At 45.5% G+C, this 19146-nt stretch overlaps 1 protein-coding gene across 1 annotated transcript in view; it reads left to right on the forward strand.

The window, feature by feature from the left end:
- Positions 1 to 10513, forward strand: part of cracr2a (calcium release activated channel regulator 2A) — a 99162-nt gene extending 88649 nt beyond the window's left edge. The window contains exons 17-18 of the mRNA XM_031898109.1: positions 8235 to 8311; positions 9136 to 10513. Of these exons, the coding sequence (XP_031753969.1) occupies positions 8235 to 8311; positions 9136 to 9226 (168 nt within the window). The 3' untranslated portion in view covers positions 9227 to 10513. The remainder of the gene's footprint in view (positions 1 to 8234; positions 8312 to 9135) is intronic.
- Positions 10514 to 19146: the final 8633 nt, after the last annotated feature.

The raw sequence follows: 19146 nt of genomic DNA on the forward strand, positions 1-19146 counted from the left end.
GTCTGCAAGGTCATTTAATGAGAATGAGTCCATCCCCCGCAGACCTTAGATCTGGCTCAGAAGGTATGGGGATGTGATAGGGGTGGAGAAGGGACTTGGTACAGGGATTGGACGGGGGCTGGCGCATAAGGTGCGCCTAGCAAGTAAGGCAATGTACAGCATCAGCTCCCGATATCATTGGCGGGAATTAGCTGCTGTTTATCCCCGGGCAGCCCAGGGAAATGTTGAGTGGGCCCACAGGCAATTTCAGTATAGTTGCGATGTACTGCAATGCGCCATGTGCTTGGCGTAGGTCATAGTGGAGCACGTACAAGTCCCGGTGTCAACTTGTCGGAAGCTCGGCCATCCGTAGGTTTCCTGTCCTAATTCGTGGCAGCATGATGAGGAATACACAAGGAAATGGGGGTCTGGAGTCGGCAACAGGGTCAGTGGTTGGGGAAATCAGCCCTGTGCCTCCCCTGCAGTTCATACATAATTCATCTCAGCTCATGGCCCAGCCTCCCAGGGCCCAGCCTTCCCGGCCGCGTCTCCCAGCCCGAAGTCTTACCGGCACGAGTCTGGGCCCGCAGTCTTCCGGGCCGCAGTCCTTCCACCGGTCTAATCTTGGGCAACACGGGAAGGGAGCAGGAACAACTAGTGCGTCCTAAATGTCCTAAAGGAGTCACCAGGAGACCCCCTTCTGGAGCGCCATGCGGCTAACAAACACATTGGGGATTGGTCAAAGTATGGCGAACCCAGAGCCACTTGGCAAGCAAAAGCTACCACCGAGTGGGGGAAATCACAGAAGAAAGGGCGGGGAGAGGGTGCCATACAACAGGAGGGGGATGCTTTTCCCTTTATCGTAAACCCAGATTTGCTCCTCTTATCTTGGGGGGAGAGGGCAGAGTTGAGAGAGGAGGGGAGAACTAAACAGGAGCTTTGCAGTCTTATAACAACTCTTCCTCTTGGAATTTGAGGACATAGTCCTGCTGAAGCTGAAAGTTCATTGGTATCTCTGCAAAAGAGGGAATGCTCTGACATGAAGGAAGTAAAAAAGAGGGGAAACTCTCATCTTAATCACCCCTGTAAATGGCTTTGCCTCCGATACGGTCGTGACCATTAAGTGGAGGTAAGTCTGTCGGTGAAGAGAACGGCCTCTTTTTCTCCTCACCGAGTTGAGGCATAGACATTTTATTTTTGCAAGAGCAGATAATGCATTCAGCGTGGCTCCATAGGGCCAAGAAGGAATGGGTGACGGTCTTCTTACATGGTCTCTTGCGGCCAGAGAGTACAGACGGATGGCAGTCTTGTTAAGACAAGTAAGGTAACAGTCAAACGGGTGATTGAGTAGCAGTGGGCAGTGTATGGTCTTAGCGTCCTGCTGAAATGGGCAGACATTTGCCTTATAATGTGTAGGTCTCAGACCTAAGCGAGGAAGAGGACCTGTTTAGCAGGATAAGCCCTTTCTTTTTACCATGCCCGGCAGAAAATTTTTGGCGGTGACTTAACCCGTGATAGCCTATGGATAGGGGAGGTGCCCAGCGGCTGAGCTAGACGATTAGCATTACTAATAGCATGTAACAGGCGTAAGAGGATGTGCACATCGACTTCCCTGACCGCCACGGGTTCATTTTTTATAGAGGAATATGCATTAGAAGTAGGATAGAAGGTTTTTGTTAAACACATGATTCCATAGTGTTCCTCCTGAGGTTAGCCGTGAGTTCTCCGACATGTATGGTGAGGTGTGTCTTGAATGTTTCAGAGTCACCTCAGGGGGAAGGGAGGTCTTTGGGCTGAATGGCCACCTGGGGGAGGAGTGTTAAAATCAAGTTCATTCAGGAGTTTTTTCAGGTCAGGAAGCCTATGATCTGTGCAACACTAAGGCGGAGTGGTGGGAGAGTCAAAAGGGAGCAGGACTCTTTCGAGGCCCTAGCAAACCCCAGATACATAAATTGAGTAAAGATGTGCTACACTGCTCTAAGAGAGAAGTTAGACCAGACTGTGTGCTTGATGGCCCTAGGTGGGGAAGAATTGCAGGGCCGTGCCTCAGAAGGAGTATCGTATGACATGTATATCCTGGTTTTGGAGAGGGACTAGGAAGCCACACTGCGAACCCTACAAACTGCCCGGGAAGTTTTCCCGCAAGTCATAACCGTCTTGCAAAATGAGTGCTGGGGTACTAGAGACTTCGTCCTGGTATTCTCTAGAGTTTTAAGAAACTAATATGCTAACTGGTCCTGAAGGGGCAGGGGCTTCTCGAGGGCCAGTATTCTTCTTTCTGGAAGGACCCTTTCTGCAAGATGGAAATATTTCTTATTGGACGAATTGGAGTGGAGATGGAGTTGAGGAGGTCAGGAAGGCAATTGAAAGGCTTAGGATCAAAAGTCCTCAGCTGACGGTGTTACAGCCGAATTTTATAAACAATATGTATAGACTGGTAACCTGGCACCAAAACACACACAATAGTAACTAAGAGCTATATAGCACACCTGGGATAACACCAAACATATAAATGAGAAACAAAAAATAAAACCAGAAAAATCTTATTTACCTCTCCAAAGGGTTGGACCAGTCTAGGTTGAGAATGGCGCCCATCGTCTTCTCATACAGACGAAAGATCGGCATGTTCATGTTAACGGCCTTTTCCTTTTGCAGAAAGGCTTCTTTTCCCCCTCTCAGCACTTGCACAGTGAAGGCCGCAGCACCTTTTCCGCTGTTCGGCTTGGCATCCCGGAGGTCCTAGAGCGGTGCAGGATCTTGCGAGTGGGGTAAGTATCTGCTGACTTTGGATCAGTCAAAGGCTTTCGATAGGGTAAACCACGAGTATCTCTGGTTGCTCCTTGACAGGTACGGTCTTCCGGGTAAATTTTGTTAATTGGCTAAAGATTTTGTATAAAGGGGCCGAGAGTTTCCCACTTGTGAATGGTTGGTCCGGGGAGAGCTTTGGGGTTTCTTCTGGGTCGACAGGGCTGTCCCTTTGAGCCCTTTGCTTTATGTATTTGCCAATTGATCCCCTCATAAGGCGGATAGAGTGCGATGCATTAGCAAGGGGTTCCTCTGTCTCCCGGGGAGGGCCCTGAAGGTCTCCGCTTATGCAGACGATGTCACAGTAGTCGTGTCTAGTGGGGGAGGAGGCAGAGACTGTGGCACGGGTGCTAAGGGACTACTCAAGGGCCTCTGGGTCCTTGATTAATCAGAATAAGTGCAAAACTTTCTGGATGGGGAAGGGAGATCCTGCCTTCGATCTCCGGATGTCTTCCCAGTGGCCCAGCCCAAAATTAAAATTCTTGGTATCGAATTTGGCCATGGCGATTATGCCAAGCAAATTTGGGAGGGCAAGTTGGAAACCGCAATCTGTTCTGGTGAACCGGTGGAAAGGGTTGAAATTTACCCTCAAGAGAAAGGGTGGATCTTTATCAAAACCTACCTGATTCCAATCTTTTTGTATCTCAGCCATGTGTGCCTTTTGCCAGAAGCTTTCTACGTTAAGATCAAAGGTCTCTTCTTCCAACTGTTATGGGGGAATAAGACAAACCTCATCAAAAGAAATATTACCTACCTACAAAGGAAGGAGGGGGGTCTCGGTATGGTGAACCCCCGTTGTGTTCTTCGTGAACACCTTATTTAAGTATAACTATAACAACCTCCTGTTGGAGAAGCCTCCTTTGTGGGTGGAGATCTTCAGAGTTTGGGCCCTTCCTTTTCTTGAGTGTTTGGAAGAGAGGCGGCTTGGTAAAGAGCGTGCGTGCTCCTCATGCCCCTCTCCCGCCTTATGTTGCCGTGAGTCCTGAAGGTGATGAGGCGGTGGTGTGTGTCTGTTGGGGAGATCAGGGCTTCTCGCAAGAAGGGACATCGATAGGAGAGTCTTGGGTTTCCTACTTTCATGGCATCACTGGCCCTGAAAGACTGTCCAGACGGAGGTGTTGAGATCAGGGCTCTCTTTAGTCAATTCCCAAGGGTTCCCCCGAAGCTCAGGGATGTCGTCTGGCGCTCCTTCCACGGGAAGCTCTATGTTAATGGGAATCTGAAGTACAGACGGCACTGATGACCGTGACTGCCCACGAGAGGAATGCTCTGGGGAAGTGGAAACGATGGACCACTTCTTGCTTCAGTGCCCCTTTAACATAGATGTTTACAAACAAGTCTCTGCTGCCTTTGGGCATTCCTTGCCTCTCTGGTTGTAATTACCAGGAGTGGGCCTATGGGGCATTCAAGCGACACAGGGGGTATGATTTGGGCACTCTTTTCCTTAGTCAGCTCTTGTTGTCCCGCTTTACACCTGGAACACACGGGTGCAGGTTTCTCTCAGGCGTGAAGTCCTCCCCTGTCCAGTGGTGGTGGATATGGTACTGGGTGAGCTCGGGAAGATACGCTCTTTGGAGAGACAACAGGATGGATGAAGCAAGGTGGAAGGGTCTGTGGAGGGGCATTCAGTTTGGACCCACCGTGAGTCTCTTGCTAATTCTGATGTCTCTTTGGTGTTGGGCTAGTTTCTTTTCACCCCCCTTAGATTTTTGCCTTCGTCGTATTTTTCTGATGGGGCTTCATACAGTTTTAGGTGAGTAGCCCAATCTTTTGTCTTCCTGGAGTCAGAGCCATGTTTTGTGTATATAGTTGTTTATAGTAGAGTGGCCCCCAGCCAGGCTGAGCCGCTCATTGAAGTTGATGTTAAAGTTGGAAATTGAGCAGCGTTGTATAGCTCAGGTGCGACTATACATCAGCTTTGGTAACATTTGTACAGTTGCCCCACAGAGCAAGCGGATACGTTTTATGGGATAAGCTAATTATGTTTACTGCATGTAAATCTATTTAATGCTTTTGCTTATTTGTTATGTTATTTAAGCTTTATTGTATTAGGATGCAAGAACTCAATAAACAAAAATTTCCCCTGTACTAAGCACAATTCAGCAGGAACAGCCCCCTAAGTTTGCTCATAGCCTGTACAGAGAGATACCATAAACTATGGCAGCATAGGGATTCCCCTGTACTAAGCACAATTCAGCATGAACAGCCGCCTAAGTTTGCTCATAGCCTGTACAGAGAGATACCATAAAACTATGGCAGCATAAGGATTCCCCTGTACTAAGCACAATTCAGCAGGAACAGCCCCCTAAGTTTGCTCATAGCCTGTACAGAAGGATACCATAAAACTATGGCACATAGGGATTCCCCTGTACTAAGCACAATTCAGCAGGAACAGCCCCCTAAGTTTGCTCATAGCCTGTACAGAGAGGTACCATAAAACTATGGCACATAGGGATTCTCCTGTATTAAGCACAATTCAGCAGGAACAGCCCCCTAAGTTTGCTCATAGCCTGTACAGAGAGGTACCATAAAACTATGGCACATAGGGATTCCCCTGTACTAAGCACAATTCAGCAGGAACAGCCCCCTAAGTTTGCTCATAGCCTGTACAGAGAGATACCATAAAACTATGGCAGCATAGGGATTCCCCTGTACTAAGCACAATTCAGCAGGAACAGCCCCCTAAGTTTGCTCATAGCCTGTACAGAGAGATACCCTAACACTATACCAGCACAATTCAGTGGCACCAGATACACTAGATATAATCGATAAGCAATGTATAGTTTCCCCCTAAATGAACCCTGCAGTTAGATTAATTCAAGCCATTTCCACCCTGTGAGAGTTTCTTGGGATATCAAATGTGTTTATGAAGAATGCAGTTTTTCTGCAAAATGTACTTATTTCCTTGGAGACACTGGATTATCACATAGTTTTAAATTAAGAGTTGAAGTGATGGGTGGGTACATTAGGGATCTCAATAGTTGTGTTCACTTTACTGGGAGCCATAATTGGCTTTATTTCGCCCCTTGCTGTTTGTATGGCTTGGGTGGCACACTGAGATGAAGAGATTTATGGATAACAACACATGGTGGGTGTATAATGCAGTGCAGTATGTGTCAAAGAAAAAATGTAATTAAGTTCTTGCCTCTGTACTATTAGCTAAAAAGCCTCCATAATGGCTCAGTACAACATGCCATAGGTAAACCATCACTTTATTTTATCTTTCTGTTCAGGCTATGAGTAAACGTAGGGGTCTGTTCCTGCCAAACTGTGTTTAGTACAGGGGAATACCTACATAGTTACATAGTTAAATCAAAAAGAAATTATATATAAATTATATATAAAAATAAATTTTCTTTATTTTCACTAAGACCTGCGAGTGCGGCATCTATTTTTCTTTTGTAGTTACATAGTTACATAGGGTTGAAAAAAGACCAGAGTCCATCAAGTTCAACCCTTCCAAGTAAACCCAGCACCCACAGCCTATACTTACCTATCTATACACTCACATACATAAACTATATATACAAACATTAATACTAACTGTAGATATTAGTATCACAATAGCCTTGGGTACTGTGCTTGTTCAAGAACCCATCCAGGCCCCTCTTATAGGCACTAACAGAATCTGCCATTACAGCATCACTAGGAAGGGCATTCCCCAACCTCACTGCCCTCCCCGTGAGGAACCCCCTACGCTGCTTCAAATGGAAGCTCCGTTCCTCTAATCTAAAGGGGGGGCCCCTGGTGCGCTGATTGTTTTTATGGGAAAAAAGAACCCCCCCATGTGCCTATATTCCCCTCTAATGTACTTGTACACAGGGTCGGACTGGGCCGCCGGGACACCGGGAAAAATCCAGGTGGGCCCCGGCCCTAGTGGGCCCCAGCGGCCCAGTCCGACCTTTGCCGGCGCTCCCCCTACTGACTGTTCCTCCCCTGACGCATTCAATTTATACGCGCTCGGGGAGGACGTCAGGCGGGGGCCCTGCGGGGGGGTTAGGGGGGCCCCTGGGGGGGGTTAGGGGACGCGGCTGGGGTACCTGCAGGGCCCCTGGAGAAAACAACCCCAACCCTGACAGTCTAACCTCATAGTTTAACACTTCCATCCCTTTTACCAGTTTAGTTGCAGTCTCTGCACTCTCTCCAGCTCATTAATATCCTTCTTAAGGACTGGAGCCCAAAACTGCCCCCCATACTCAAGGTGAGGCCTTACCAGGGACCTATAAAGCGGCAAAATTATGTTTCATCCCTTGAGTCAATGCCCTTTTTATACAAGACAGCACTTTATTTGCTTTAGTAGCCACAGAATGACACTGCCTGGAATTAGACAACTTGTTATCTACAAAAAACCCCAGATCCTTCTCCATTAAGGATCCCCCCCAATACACTACCATTCAGTAGATAGTTTGCATGACATGAGGTTTTGGGTATCTCTCTGTCTTAGCAATGAGTGAATGTACTATTCCTTAAGGACTATGCTTAGTACAGGGGAATGCCTAGTTTTATAGTATATCTTTGGGCAATCTATGAGCAGGGGATTATGCCAGATAGACTCCTTTCACGCAGGCAGCTATTACAGGCTGCTATCAGTTGGTTATTCTATCCATCGTATCTCCTGGATTGCTAAGCCATGCCCTTTGGTACTTTTTTGTGACACATAAGGCAATAAGGGATGATAAAAGAATGTTTTGGGCAGAAAACTCAAGACCATGATACCTTGCTTGAAGAAGAGACCTAAGGAACCCCAAAAACTGGCTTTGATTAATGGCTAATGCAGTACAACTCTCAGCTACTAACTTGAGACCATGGCAGTTCAGGCAAGATTAAAACGTGAGCTCAGTATCACCTCCATAGCAATTAGACTGGACAGATCAAGTGGAAGAAACCGCAACCAATGTCTACATCAGATGTATCAGCCACCAAAGTAATTGTCTAAAATTGCCATGGATAGTAAGAACTTACACAAATGGGTCTTTACAATTCCTAAATGTGTCTGTGGTCATGACAAGAACAATAACCACCTATAAACACTTCCAAGAGTATTAGTGAGGTTGGGCGCTGATGTCAGGCATTCGGCCTGGTTTGCATTGATGTTCCAGTTCATCCCACGGGGGTTTAGTTGGGTTGAGGTCAAGCTCTGTGCAGCCCAGTAAGGTTCTTCCACCACCACTGCTGCAAACCCAATCCATACAGGCCTAGCTTTGTGCTTGAGGGCATTGTTGTTCTTCCAGATAATGAAATTTATCACTCCAGAACCCAATGTGGGGGACCTTTATAGCACTTTATACACACCAGTGCACCAATGCTTGGCATTGCACATGGTGAAGTTAGATCTGCCTGTGATCAACCATAACCCCTCCCATGCTCCATGGTGCTGACATTGCTTCCGGAGACATGAGGGAGGATGAAATTGTTCATGAATGACACTCATTTACTTTTTATATTTCTAGGACTGTAATTTAATTTTCTATGAATGCAGCGCCTCTTCTGGACACAATGTGAAAAAATCAGTATTGCATTTAGCAAGGTAGGATATATAAAAAGAAATCTTAATCATGTGACTGTGTCATCCACCATGTTTTATCATTTCTTCTTTCCCCCTCCCTCAAGTACAATATATTTATATACACACGTAAAGGCTTGGATTTCTGTTCCTTATCCCATTAACATGATGATGTTTGTAGTTGAAGCCAGTGTCGGACTGGCCCACAGGGATACCAGGAAAACTCCCGGTGGGCCCAAGTGTCAGTGGGCCCTCCTGATTCTAACAATTTGGCCTAAAGGTGCCCATACACGCTAAGATCCACTCGCTTGGTGAGGTCACCAAGCGAGCCGATCTTCTCCTGATCTTCTCCTTCTCCAAATGATTGAATTATAATAACTGGTTTAGGCACAGTCGGTTGGGGACGGCATCAACAAGCCGATGCGGTCCCCAATCCGACAATTTTTAAACCTGCCTGATCAATATCTGGCTAATTTCAGGCCATATATTGCTTCGGCAGGCCCGTTGTTAGTGTCCATACACGGGCCGATAAGCTGCAGAGTCGGATATCGCAGCTAGAATCGGCCCGTGTATGGCCACCTTAAGTTTGGGAACAAAGAGACTAAATATAAAGAAGAAAAGATTATAGCATGTTGAGTGAGAAGCGAAAAGTGAAAAATAGTTTGGAGAGTGGGCCCATGGTCTAGGATTCTCTGGTGGGCCCCCGGCAGTCCGACACTGGTTGAAGCTGCCGCTTGTCATCTAAATTCCGCTACATGTTACTATTGGAACCCTTATTGTGTCCCCCCTTTTTTTATACTCACATTATTATTATTATTATTATATTAACCCTCTCTTTTGCCTCTCAGGATACTGAAGGAGCAGGAAGATAAAGTCAAGGAGAAAACTGTCCGGTTACTGGACTCACCAAAGAAAAGGAATTGCTGCTCCCGGCAGTAGATAGAGTTTTGAGTGCATTTCGCTTGTCCTGCACTACAGTTTCTTTGGGACAGGAGCGAGTGGTACTTTACAGCTATTCTAGCTTGGGATATAATGACAGAATATTTCAGTGGATATAACCCAGTGAGAGGTGTCTTTATAAATCACTCAAGGGTTCCATGATGGTAATTGTTACCTTCGCAAAATCAGTCAATATTTTATTTAATGCAGCTATGGTGCCAAGGCCCGTTTCCCTCGCTATGACCTGCCAATTGCTGAGGCGATTCTGAAAGTCAACTGGGTCAACACGATATGGGTATAACTTAGTATTCCACTCTGCTCATAAATCTAATTATTCTGCACCTTCAGAAAAGCATTTTTTTTCTTATACTTTATAAATAAATGTTAATAATAATAATAATAATAATAATACCACTATGGTACCAGTGCCTCCCCCCCCACCTTTTTTTTGCTCAGAAGGTCCAAACTGTATGTAATCCAGAACTGTCAGTCATTTGGATAAATTATCAAAAACAACAGGCTCTATGGATAAACCTTAATACCCACGAACATTTTCTATACTTTTTTTTATTAATGCATCGTTATTGTAGATGTGTCATTCTCGAGTTCCGTTGAAATGGCTCTTATTTATTAACATTGATACAGTCATCCCCAGTGCAGAAACCAACTATAGAGCCAATAAACATTCATGTTTAGAATTCTGTCTGCATTTTATGGATCATCTAATCCCTATGGGCCCAGAGACTCACCTAGCACTATGCTAGTCTGGAAATACAGAAGCATAGGTGCTCTCTTATGTGGCATAGGATTGCTGGCCATAGCAACCATACAGTAGCCCTATACTGTAAGAAGCATTAAATTACCCAAATCTATAACAGGCTTTAGTTGTCCTTTAATACTGATGACTGCTAGGTTCAGTGAAATAAATGTGCTGCTAACTTAACATAATGTATAATAAATGTTCCATATTTGAACTGAATGTTATTTACAAAATGCCTAAACTAAAATATATATGAAAGGGAAATAGTTATTAGATTTAGAAAATGATCAATTTAGAGCACTGGCTGTTTCCTAAATAGAGAATACTGTGTTTTTATTCAGAATTCAGTATGTGGCTCTGTGGGTAACTGTATAGTTTTGGTTACAAAAGAAAGATTTAATATATTTATAATATTGCTAAGCGGTTGCAGTGAAATGAGCTTCTGTGCAGATCTAGTTTGGATACAGTGAGTTGCTGCAACAATGTAAAAATAAACAGTATAATAAATATTGAGAGAAAAAACCAAACCCATCATTTCTCTGTAACAGCGCCACCCTGATACATTATATACACACACATGTATGGGCAGCAGTACCGAGAAGCAATGTTAGCCCAAGAACTGCTAATAGGGAACATGGGGTATTTATGGGTGGTAAGTGGCACAGAAACCTGATGTCACCATGTGCAATGCCCAGTGTTGCCAATGGAAATGGATCACCTGCAGTGCTAAATGGCATTTCACCATCTAGCAGTTTGATGGGAAATCTGGGTTTTGGAGATGCCCGAGGGGACCCTGCTGGCCTGAATGAACAATGATGAAGGAAAAGTTTTTACATAGTTACACAGGGTTGAAAAAAGACCAGAATCCATCAAGTTCAACCCTTCCAAGTAAACCCAGCACACACAACGTATACTATCTATACCAACAAATACATAACTATATATACAAACATTAATACTAACTGTAGATAATAGTATCACAATAGCCTTGGGTACTGTGCTTGTTCAAGAACCCATCCAGGCCCCTCTTATAGGCACTAACAGAATCTGCCATTACAGCATCACTAGGAAGGGCATTCCCCAACCTCACTGCCCTCCCCGTGAGGAACCCCCTACGCTGCTTCAAATGGAAGCTCCGTTCCTCTAATCTAAAGGGGGGGCCCCTGGTGCGCTGATTGTTTTTATGGGAAAAAAGAACTCCCGCCTATCTGCCTATATTCCCCTCTAATGTACTTGTACACAGGGTCGGACTGGGCCACCGGGACACCGGGAAAAATCCCGGTGGGCCCCGGCCCTAGTGGGCCCCATCGGCCCAGTCCGACCTTTGCCGGCGCTCCCCCTACTGACTGTTCCTCCCCTGACGCGTTCAATTTATACGCGCTCGGGGAGGACGTCAGGCGGGGGCCCTGCGGGGGGGTTAGGGGGCCCCTGGGGGGGGTTAGGGGACGCAGCTGGGGCACCTGCAGGGCCCCTGGGGCAGTAGCCCCGGTGGGCCCTGCACCCCCCAGTCCGACCCTGCTTGTACAGAGTAATCATGTCCCCTCGCAAGCGTCTCTTTTCCAGAGAAAACAACCCCAACCCTGACAGTCTAACCTCATAGTTTAACCCTTCCATCCCCTTTACTAGTTTAGTTGCAGTCTCTGGACTCTCTCCAGCTCATTAATATCCTTCTTAAGGACTGGAGCCCAAAACTGCCCCCCATACTCAAGGTGAGGCCTTACCAGGGACCTATAAAGGGGCAAAATTATGTTCTCATCCCTTGAGTCAATGCCCTTTTTATACAAGACAGCACTTTATTTGCTTTAGTAGCCACAGAATGACACTGCCTGGAATTAGACAACTTGTTATCTACAAAAACCCCAGATCCTTCTCCATTAAGGATCCCCCCAACAAATTACCATTTAGAAGGTAGCTTGCGTTTATATTATTTCTACCACAGGGCATAACTTTGCACATTGAACCTCATTTTCCAGTTTGCTGCCCAGTTTTTCAGTTTTGTCCAGTTTTCCATTTTTTTTGGGTAGGAATAATGGCCTAAAGGTCCATGGATTGGACCCCTAGTTCCACTGAACCTAACTAAAGGTTACAAAGTACAGTGATATTCCTGACAATTCTGAGTTTCCGTGGAACAGTTTTTTTTTTGGGGGGGGTGGTTCTTTCCTGCTGCAGCACAATAATGGGAGATGAAAGAGAATGGGAGAGAAAGAGCTTGGCTGCACAGGACCCTGACCTCCACCCAACCGAACCCCTTGTGGGAGGAATGGCAATGCCAACCTTGAGCCAGGCCTGATCCCTGATAATAAGGAGATGGAGTGGAAGCTGTGTAAGACAAATGAGACAATGCATGCACTTGTGCACCATTCATTAGGGGAGAGCAGATAGATGCACCGGTGTTTCCTGCAAGTACTGGCAAATGTAAGGAGTGTGAATAGGTGCAAGTACCATTTATGAATGGTGTTGATGTGCAGCTAAGACTCCTTCCCCCTATACTAACTGGTCCCCTCAAATTCAGCCCCCAACCCTGTTGTGCTTAAGGTAGACCCGACTAATGCTGTGCTCAGATATCTATACATTATCTAATGTTGCTCCATATAAAAATAACTTTTATTCCATATAATATTAACTCCATACTATATCTAATGTTGGTGCTTGTGTATATGGAGGGAATTCAGTGATTAACAATCAACATGAGGGTGCATGCGTTCCTATGGAGGACGTAAATCTGCTGCGCTTGCAAAGATTGCAAGATTAATTCAGTTTGTCCTCCATTTGGAAACTCACAGAAACTTTTTTCATCCACTGAAGAATTAATTTTTAAGTAATAAATCAAATGGCATGTTTTAAGGTATGCAAAGTGCACTCCCCCCCCTTCTTGTGTGGGTGTTCTATACAGTTTACGTAAATTGGTGCACACAAACTCTGGTATTTATGCCAATGTACTAAAGAGTAAAAACTGCCAGTGCTCAAATTCAGCCTGTGTAAATCCCTTTAAATACATTTTACAAAAAGTAAGGTGTTAGTACCCCACTTTGGGCAAAATACGTAAGCTCACATGTCAAGTCAAGGCCCTCATTGAACATGAGTCCTACACTGCCCATTGATTACTAAGCAAGTGCATTTCCTTGGCTAATCTTTTTTTACACAGTTGGAACTGTGCAATCTTAACTGAAAGTTTAATGTGAACAGCAATAGTTTGACTCATGGTGGAAAACAAGTCTTTCCAGGTTCCCTGAAGGATTGAAATCTGGGATGTGCCGCTGGAGGGTGGGCTAACAAGCTGTAGGGCAGTAAATTGCTGTTAGAGTCTTGCTGCCAGTGGCGTATATAAGGTGGGGGCCCTGGGTCCTTAGGGGCCCCACTGATGCCAGGGTCTGCAAGGACCTTTTTGCGGCCCCTCGGGTTGATGGTAATAAATCAAAAATGGCAATCTTTGTTTTGTTTCAGACATGCAGAGAAGGCACAAGAGAAACATGCAGTGTTGGGGCACTGTTTGTGGTATTCTGGGTGAGGTAATGCTTCCAATCTATCCATTTATGCAGTGATCACATTGGCATATCTGGAGCTAATGGAGTGCTCATTGGCCATTTCTGCAATCATCTTACTGCCAAGGCTGGCGTTAATGGCATGCTCACTGCTCATTTCTGCAGTGATCTTACTGGCAAGCCTAGAGTTAATGGAATGCTTGTTGGCCATTTATGCAGCAATCCTACTGGCAAGCCTGACGTGCTCATTGGCCATTTCTGTAGTGCTCTTACTGGCAAATTTAGGGTTACTGGAGTGCTCACTGGCCATTTCTGCAGTGATCTTATTGCCACGTCTGGAGCTAATGGAGTGCTCATTGGCCATTTCTGCAGTGATTTCATTGTCAAGTCTGGGGTTAATAGAATGTTCATTGGCCATTTCTGTAATGATCTTACTACCAAGTCTAGGGTTAATGGAATGCTCATTGGCCATTTCTGCAGTGATCTGTCAAGTCTGGGAGTGCTCTTTGGCCATCTTACTGGCATGAAACAGGTGCCACAGTGTGTTGTAAAATGCTTAAGGCCACCATATGTCATGAAATGGTGGGTGCAGCAGTGTCTGTGTTCTGGTGCCCTTTGTGCTTCTAATGCTGCCATTCCAAACATGTAAAAGGGAGTGTTTTTTAAATTGTGCACAATATTTTGGAAGGTGTAGCCACAAAGTAGGCTTGGCCAAAATAATTCACCACTATGTGCAGCAAATCTAATTAGGTGTTGGGAGGTATAAATCCGACAGCTAGAGTTTACTTTATTAGTTCTCTAAGGGGGAAGGACCCCCCCATGTTTGTTTGCAGGGGGGCCCTAAACCTCAAGCTTAGTCACTGCTTGCTTCTCCTGTTTAACCCTTAGTAACCAGATGAGACTAATAGGTAAGGTTAACGCAAGTGCACTACAGAAGTGGGTATTATGATGATTTGGTGCCAGGCCCCGGGGCACATATACATGCTGAAATTACAATATTGTGATACATAATTTTATTCTACACTAGCGTCTTGTTTCTATCCTCTAAAAAAGGCATTCCTGTATCCAAAGAAAGGACCTAATGCCCTCTAGTGGTGAGGTACGAGAAAAGCATAAGAACAAGTCCAATCTCTAATGATACAGGGATAGAAAGGAGTCTGTTCATTCAGGAGTAAGCTAACTCCCATTCTGCCTAAAGCCCTTCCGCCCCTTAGCATAGGAAGCATCTGTACAAAGGGATAGATTGGGAATACAGGGCAGCCATATTAAGCTGGTCATACACAGGCAGATTTGTTGGATAAGATGCTGTAAAATAGGGGGAAAGGAATCCATTTTTAACCTGTTCTCAAAACAAACAGCACTGCAAATGTCATTTAAGAAACCGGTTCTGCGAGATATGGGCCTGATACCTTTGAGTGAAGTGGTCTGAGTGTGCAATAGTACTGAAAGGTCCAACTTCACTTTCATGGCTTACTGTCAAAGTGACATTTGCAGGTGATTCTTTAGACCTAAGTGCATTGCACCTATTGATGCAGGTCACTGTTAGAACCCTGGAGTCACATATATGGTTTGCTACTATTAAAAATCAGCAGGGTTTATCCCGCTTAAGTCCTTTTGTGCTGGTATTTTTGTGCTATTTGAAACACCTGAAGTTGACACAGGATGCTCCATCAGCTGAGAAACTATCATATATGCTCCCTTCTGCCAAACTCAGCAGGAGATCTCTAGTATCCAGGTTTATACTCTGATATTCCATCTTCTGACTCAGAACTAATACTGACTTTTCCCAGTTGATGCTCCACGCTAGTTGTTGGAGATAATCTGTCACTTTGTTCAAATGGTCTAGCAGAATGTGCTGGGAAGGATCTTTTAGGACAAGTTGTCCAGGTAGGCATAAATTTAGATTCCCATCAGCCCCAAATTTGCTACTACAGGGGCCAGGAACTTTGTGAACACCTTTGGAGTTGTTGCCAGCTCGAATGGTATGGCCCTGTATTGGAAATGTTTTCCAAGAATCTTGAATCACAAGAATTTCCTGTATCTAGTAGAATTAAGTCTCAAACAACTGGACTTTTCAGAGTTTTCTTGAAAAGGTTTTGCCACTCATCCGAGTTACTTCTTCAGTTCGAATGACTGGTAGGGAATTCCTCGGCATTTAAACCCTTGAGGGTAGTAAAATCACAGACATCCAACCACTCCGAATTAGGTGTTGGCTGAAACCGACATGTGTAAGAAAGTATAATTCAGTCACAATGGTATCATGATTCTCATCATCAGAAAAGGGAAACATCTTCATGAATCTCTTGGACCACATACATTTTTTATCCGGCACATCCCACTCAGTCACGTTGCCAGGGAATTCCCTTCCCCTTAGAACTTAAGAAGCCACTCGGATGAGTGGTAAAATGTTTTCAAGAAAACTCAGTTCAGTTGTTTTAGACTTAATCTACTACATATTGTATATAATGACCTGGATGAATGAGAATCTTCATAGACATACAAGAATTTCCTGTGTTTTTCCCAATCGGAACGTGCAAATAAGCAATGTTGAGATCTAGTTTTACCAACCAGTCCCCTGGAGAAAGAGTCAATGTATTTGACTGTTTCCATTCTAAAAAGATGAGACTCTCAACATGCAGTTAAGTATTTTAGATTTAGAATGATTCTAAAGTCCCCATTTGGCTTTCTTCTGAGAAATAAGTTGGAGTAAATTCCTAAATATCTTTGATGAAGAGGGACTCTGGATATACAGTAACTCTTTTTTCCAAAAGATCCTTGAGAATAATCTTTAACTTTTTTACAGCCTCTCTCTCTACCTTGGTTTGTCTGAAGAGATGATTCTAATCCTTTTGATACAATGTCCACCACCCATCTGTCTGAAATCATTTGAGCCCACACTGCCTTTGCCAATCTTCCACCCAAAAGCAGCAAAGCTTGTGCACCTTTATGCTTTAGATTTTTCCACCTTTGGCTCTCTCTTGAGATTGAGTTCTAGACTTGTATTGTCTGGAATATGACTTCCCTGCTCTATACTGTCTCACTTCACAAAAGGAACTACAAAGATTTTTAATGCGATATTTCTTTTCCCTCCTTTCTTGAGGCAAAAAAGCTGATTTGCCTGCCAAAGCTTTTCAAATGATGAAATAATCTAATTTGGATCCGAAGAGAAGACTTCCTTTGTAAGGTAAGGAACACAACTGTTTTGATTGCCAATCAGCATTCCAATGCCTAAGCAAGAGAGAGCGCCTTGCTGTCACAGCAAGACCCATAGCTTTAGCTGCAACCTTGACCATGTCTAAAGAAGCCTCCACTGAGCATTCATTAGCAATCTTAGCATCCTGTATCATTTCCAACAGCTTTGATCTATCAACACACGAGTTGATAGCCTCCTCAAGCTCATTCAACCAAATATTGTTAGCTCTTGCTATGGAGGTAATCGCAACAGCAGATTTACAGACTGCTCTTACCAAATACAGGTTTTTTTAAAGTTGCATCTTGACGACTCTCCATAGTATTCTTGAGGGAGACTCCTTCAACAGGCAACATGGTTCTTCTGGCCATGTTATAGCAGCATCTGCCTTTGGGGTAATATCCCATACTGTATCATCTGCCTTTGGGGTAATATCCCATACTGTATCTTAGAATCTTCATCAGAAAAGGGAAACATCTTTCTGAATCTCTTGGACAAAACGCACAGATCAACTGGTGCAATTTTTTGACACTATGGGGCACATTTATCAAAGTACGCGTTCGAATCCCGAAATGGGTAATATTCGGATTAGATACGATCATTTCTGATGATCGAAAACGTCACGAATATGCTTACGAAAAAATCGTAATAGACATGATAATATCGTATTGGCGTTCCGAAAGTCACAACATTTTCGTATCTGAACGATTGTAAACGGTGGGAAAACCTTTCTGACTTTGAACCTTCAGTGCATAATTTTGGAAGCCTCCCATAGGGCTCAATGGCACTCTGCAGCTCCAACCTGGCCCAAGCAAAGTCTCCCATAGGGCTCAATGGCACTCTGCAGCTCCAACCCGGCCCAAGGAAAGTCTCCCATAGGGCTCAATGGCACTCTGCAGCTCCAACCCGGCCCAAGGAAAGTCTCCCATAGGGCTCAATGGCACTCTGCAGCTCCAACCCGGCCCAAGGAAAGTCTCCCATAGGGCTCAACGGCACTCTGCAGCTCCAACCCGGCCCAAGGAAAGTCTCCCATAGGGCTCAATGGCACTCTGCAGCTCCAACCCGGCCCAAGGAAAGTCTCCCATAGGGCTCAATGGCACTCTGCAGCTCCAACCCGGCCCAAGGAAAGTCTCCCATAGGGCTCAACGGCACTCTGCAGCTCCAACCTGGCCCAAGGAAAGTCTCCCATAGGGCTCAATGGCACTCTGCAGCTTCAACCCGGCCCAAGGAAAGTCTCCCATAGGGCTCAATGGCACTCTGCAGCTCCAACCCGGCCCAAGGAAAGTCTCCCATAGGGCTCAATGGCACTCTGCAGCTCCAACCCGGCCCAAGGAAAGTCTCCCATAGGGCTCAATGGCACTCTGCAGCTTCAACCCGGCCCAAGGAAAGTCTCCCATAGGGCTCAATGGCACTCTGCAGCTCCAACCCGGCCCAAGGAAAGTCTCCCATAGGGCTCAATGGCACTCTGCAGCTCCAACCCGGCCCAAGGAAAGTCTCCCATAGGGCTCAATGGCACTCTGCAGCTCCAACCCGGCCCAAGGAAAGCCTCCCATAGGGCTCAATGGCACTCTGCAGCTCCAACCCGGCCCAAGGAAAGCCTCCCATAGGGCTCAATGGCACTCTGCAGCTCCAACCCGGCCCAAGGAAAGTCTCCCATAGGGCTAAATGGCACTCTGCAGCTCCAACCCGGCCCAAGGAAAGTCTCCCATAGGGCTCAATGGCACTCTGCAGCTCCAACCCGGCCCAAGGAAAGTCTCCGATAGGGCTCAATGACACTCTGCAGCTCCAACCTGGCCCAAGGAAAGTCTCCCATAGGGCTCAATTACACTCTGCAGCTCCAACCTGGCCCAAGGAAAGTTTCCCATAGGGCTCAAAGGCACTCTGCAGCTCCAACCCGGCCCAAGGAAAGTCTCCCATAGGGCTCAATGGCACTCTGCAGCTCCAACCCGGCCCAAGGAAAGTCTCCCATAGGGCTCAATGGCACTCTGCAGCTCCAACCCGGCCCAAGGAAAGTCTCCCATAGGGCTCAATGGCACTCTGCAGCTCCAACCCGGCCCAAGGAAAGTCTCCCATAGGGCTCAATGGCACTCTGCAGCTCCAACCTGGCCCAAGGAAAGTCACCATACCAAAGCTTGAATGAATTCCGAAACTTTCGTACTAGTTGCGACAAATACGATTTTGTTGCACAAATTGTCACAAAGTATGAAAAAGCTGCGCAAATTAACGAAAAAGTCGCAAAAAATACGCACAGTGCGAATACTTACTAAAATACTAATTTTTTTGTATACGGAAACAATCGTACTTTGATAAATCTGCCCCTATGTAAATGACATACAGTAGGTCTTGTCAACAGCAGCCGTCTTTTTACCCCTGGTCCTGGGTACTTTCCTGCAGAGCTCACCACCGCCATACTGCCATGGGCCGCAGAGCAGAACTCTTTGGGAGCTTACTGTACTGTGAGTTTGCCATGGCTTACGGTTAGGGATTC

This window comes from Xenopus tropicalis, chromosome 3, assembly GCF_000004195.4.
Source record: "Xenopus tropicalis strain Nigerian chromosome 3, UCB_Xtro_10.0, whole genome shotgun sequence".
In the NCBI taxonomy this organism is placed as follows: Eukaryota; Metazoa; Chordata; class Amphibia; order Anura; family Pipidae; genus Xenopus; species Xenopus tropicalis.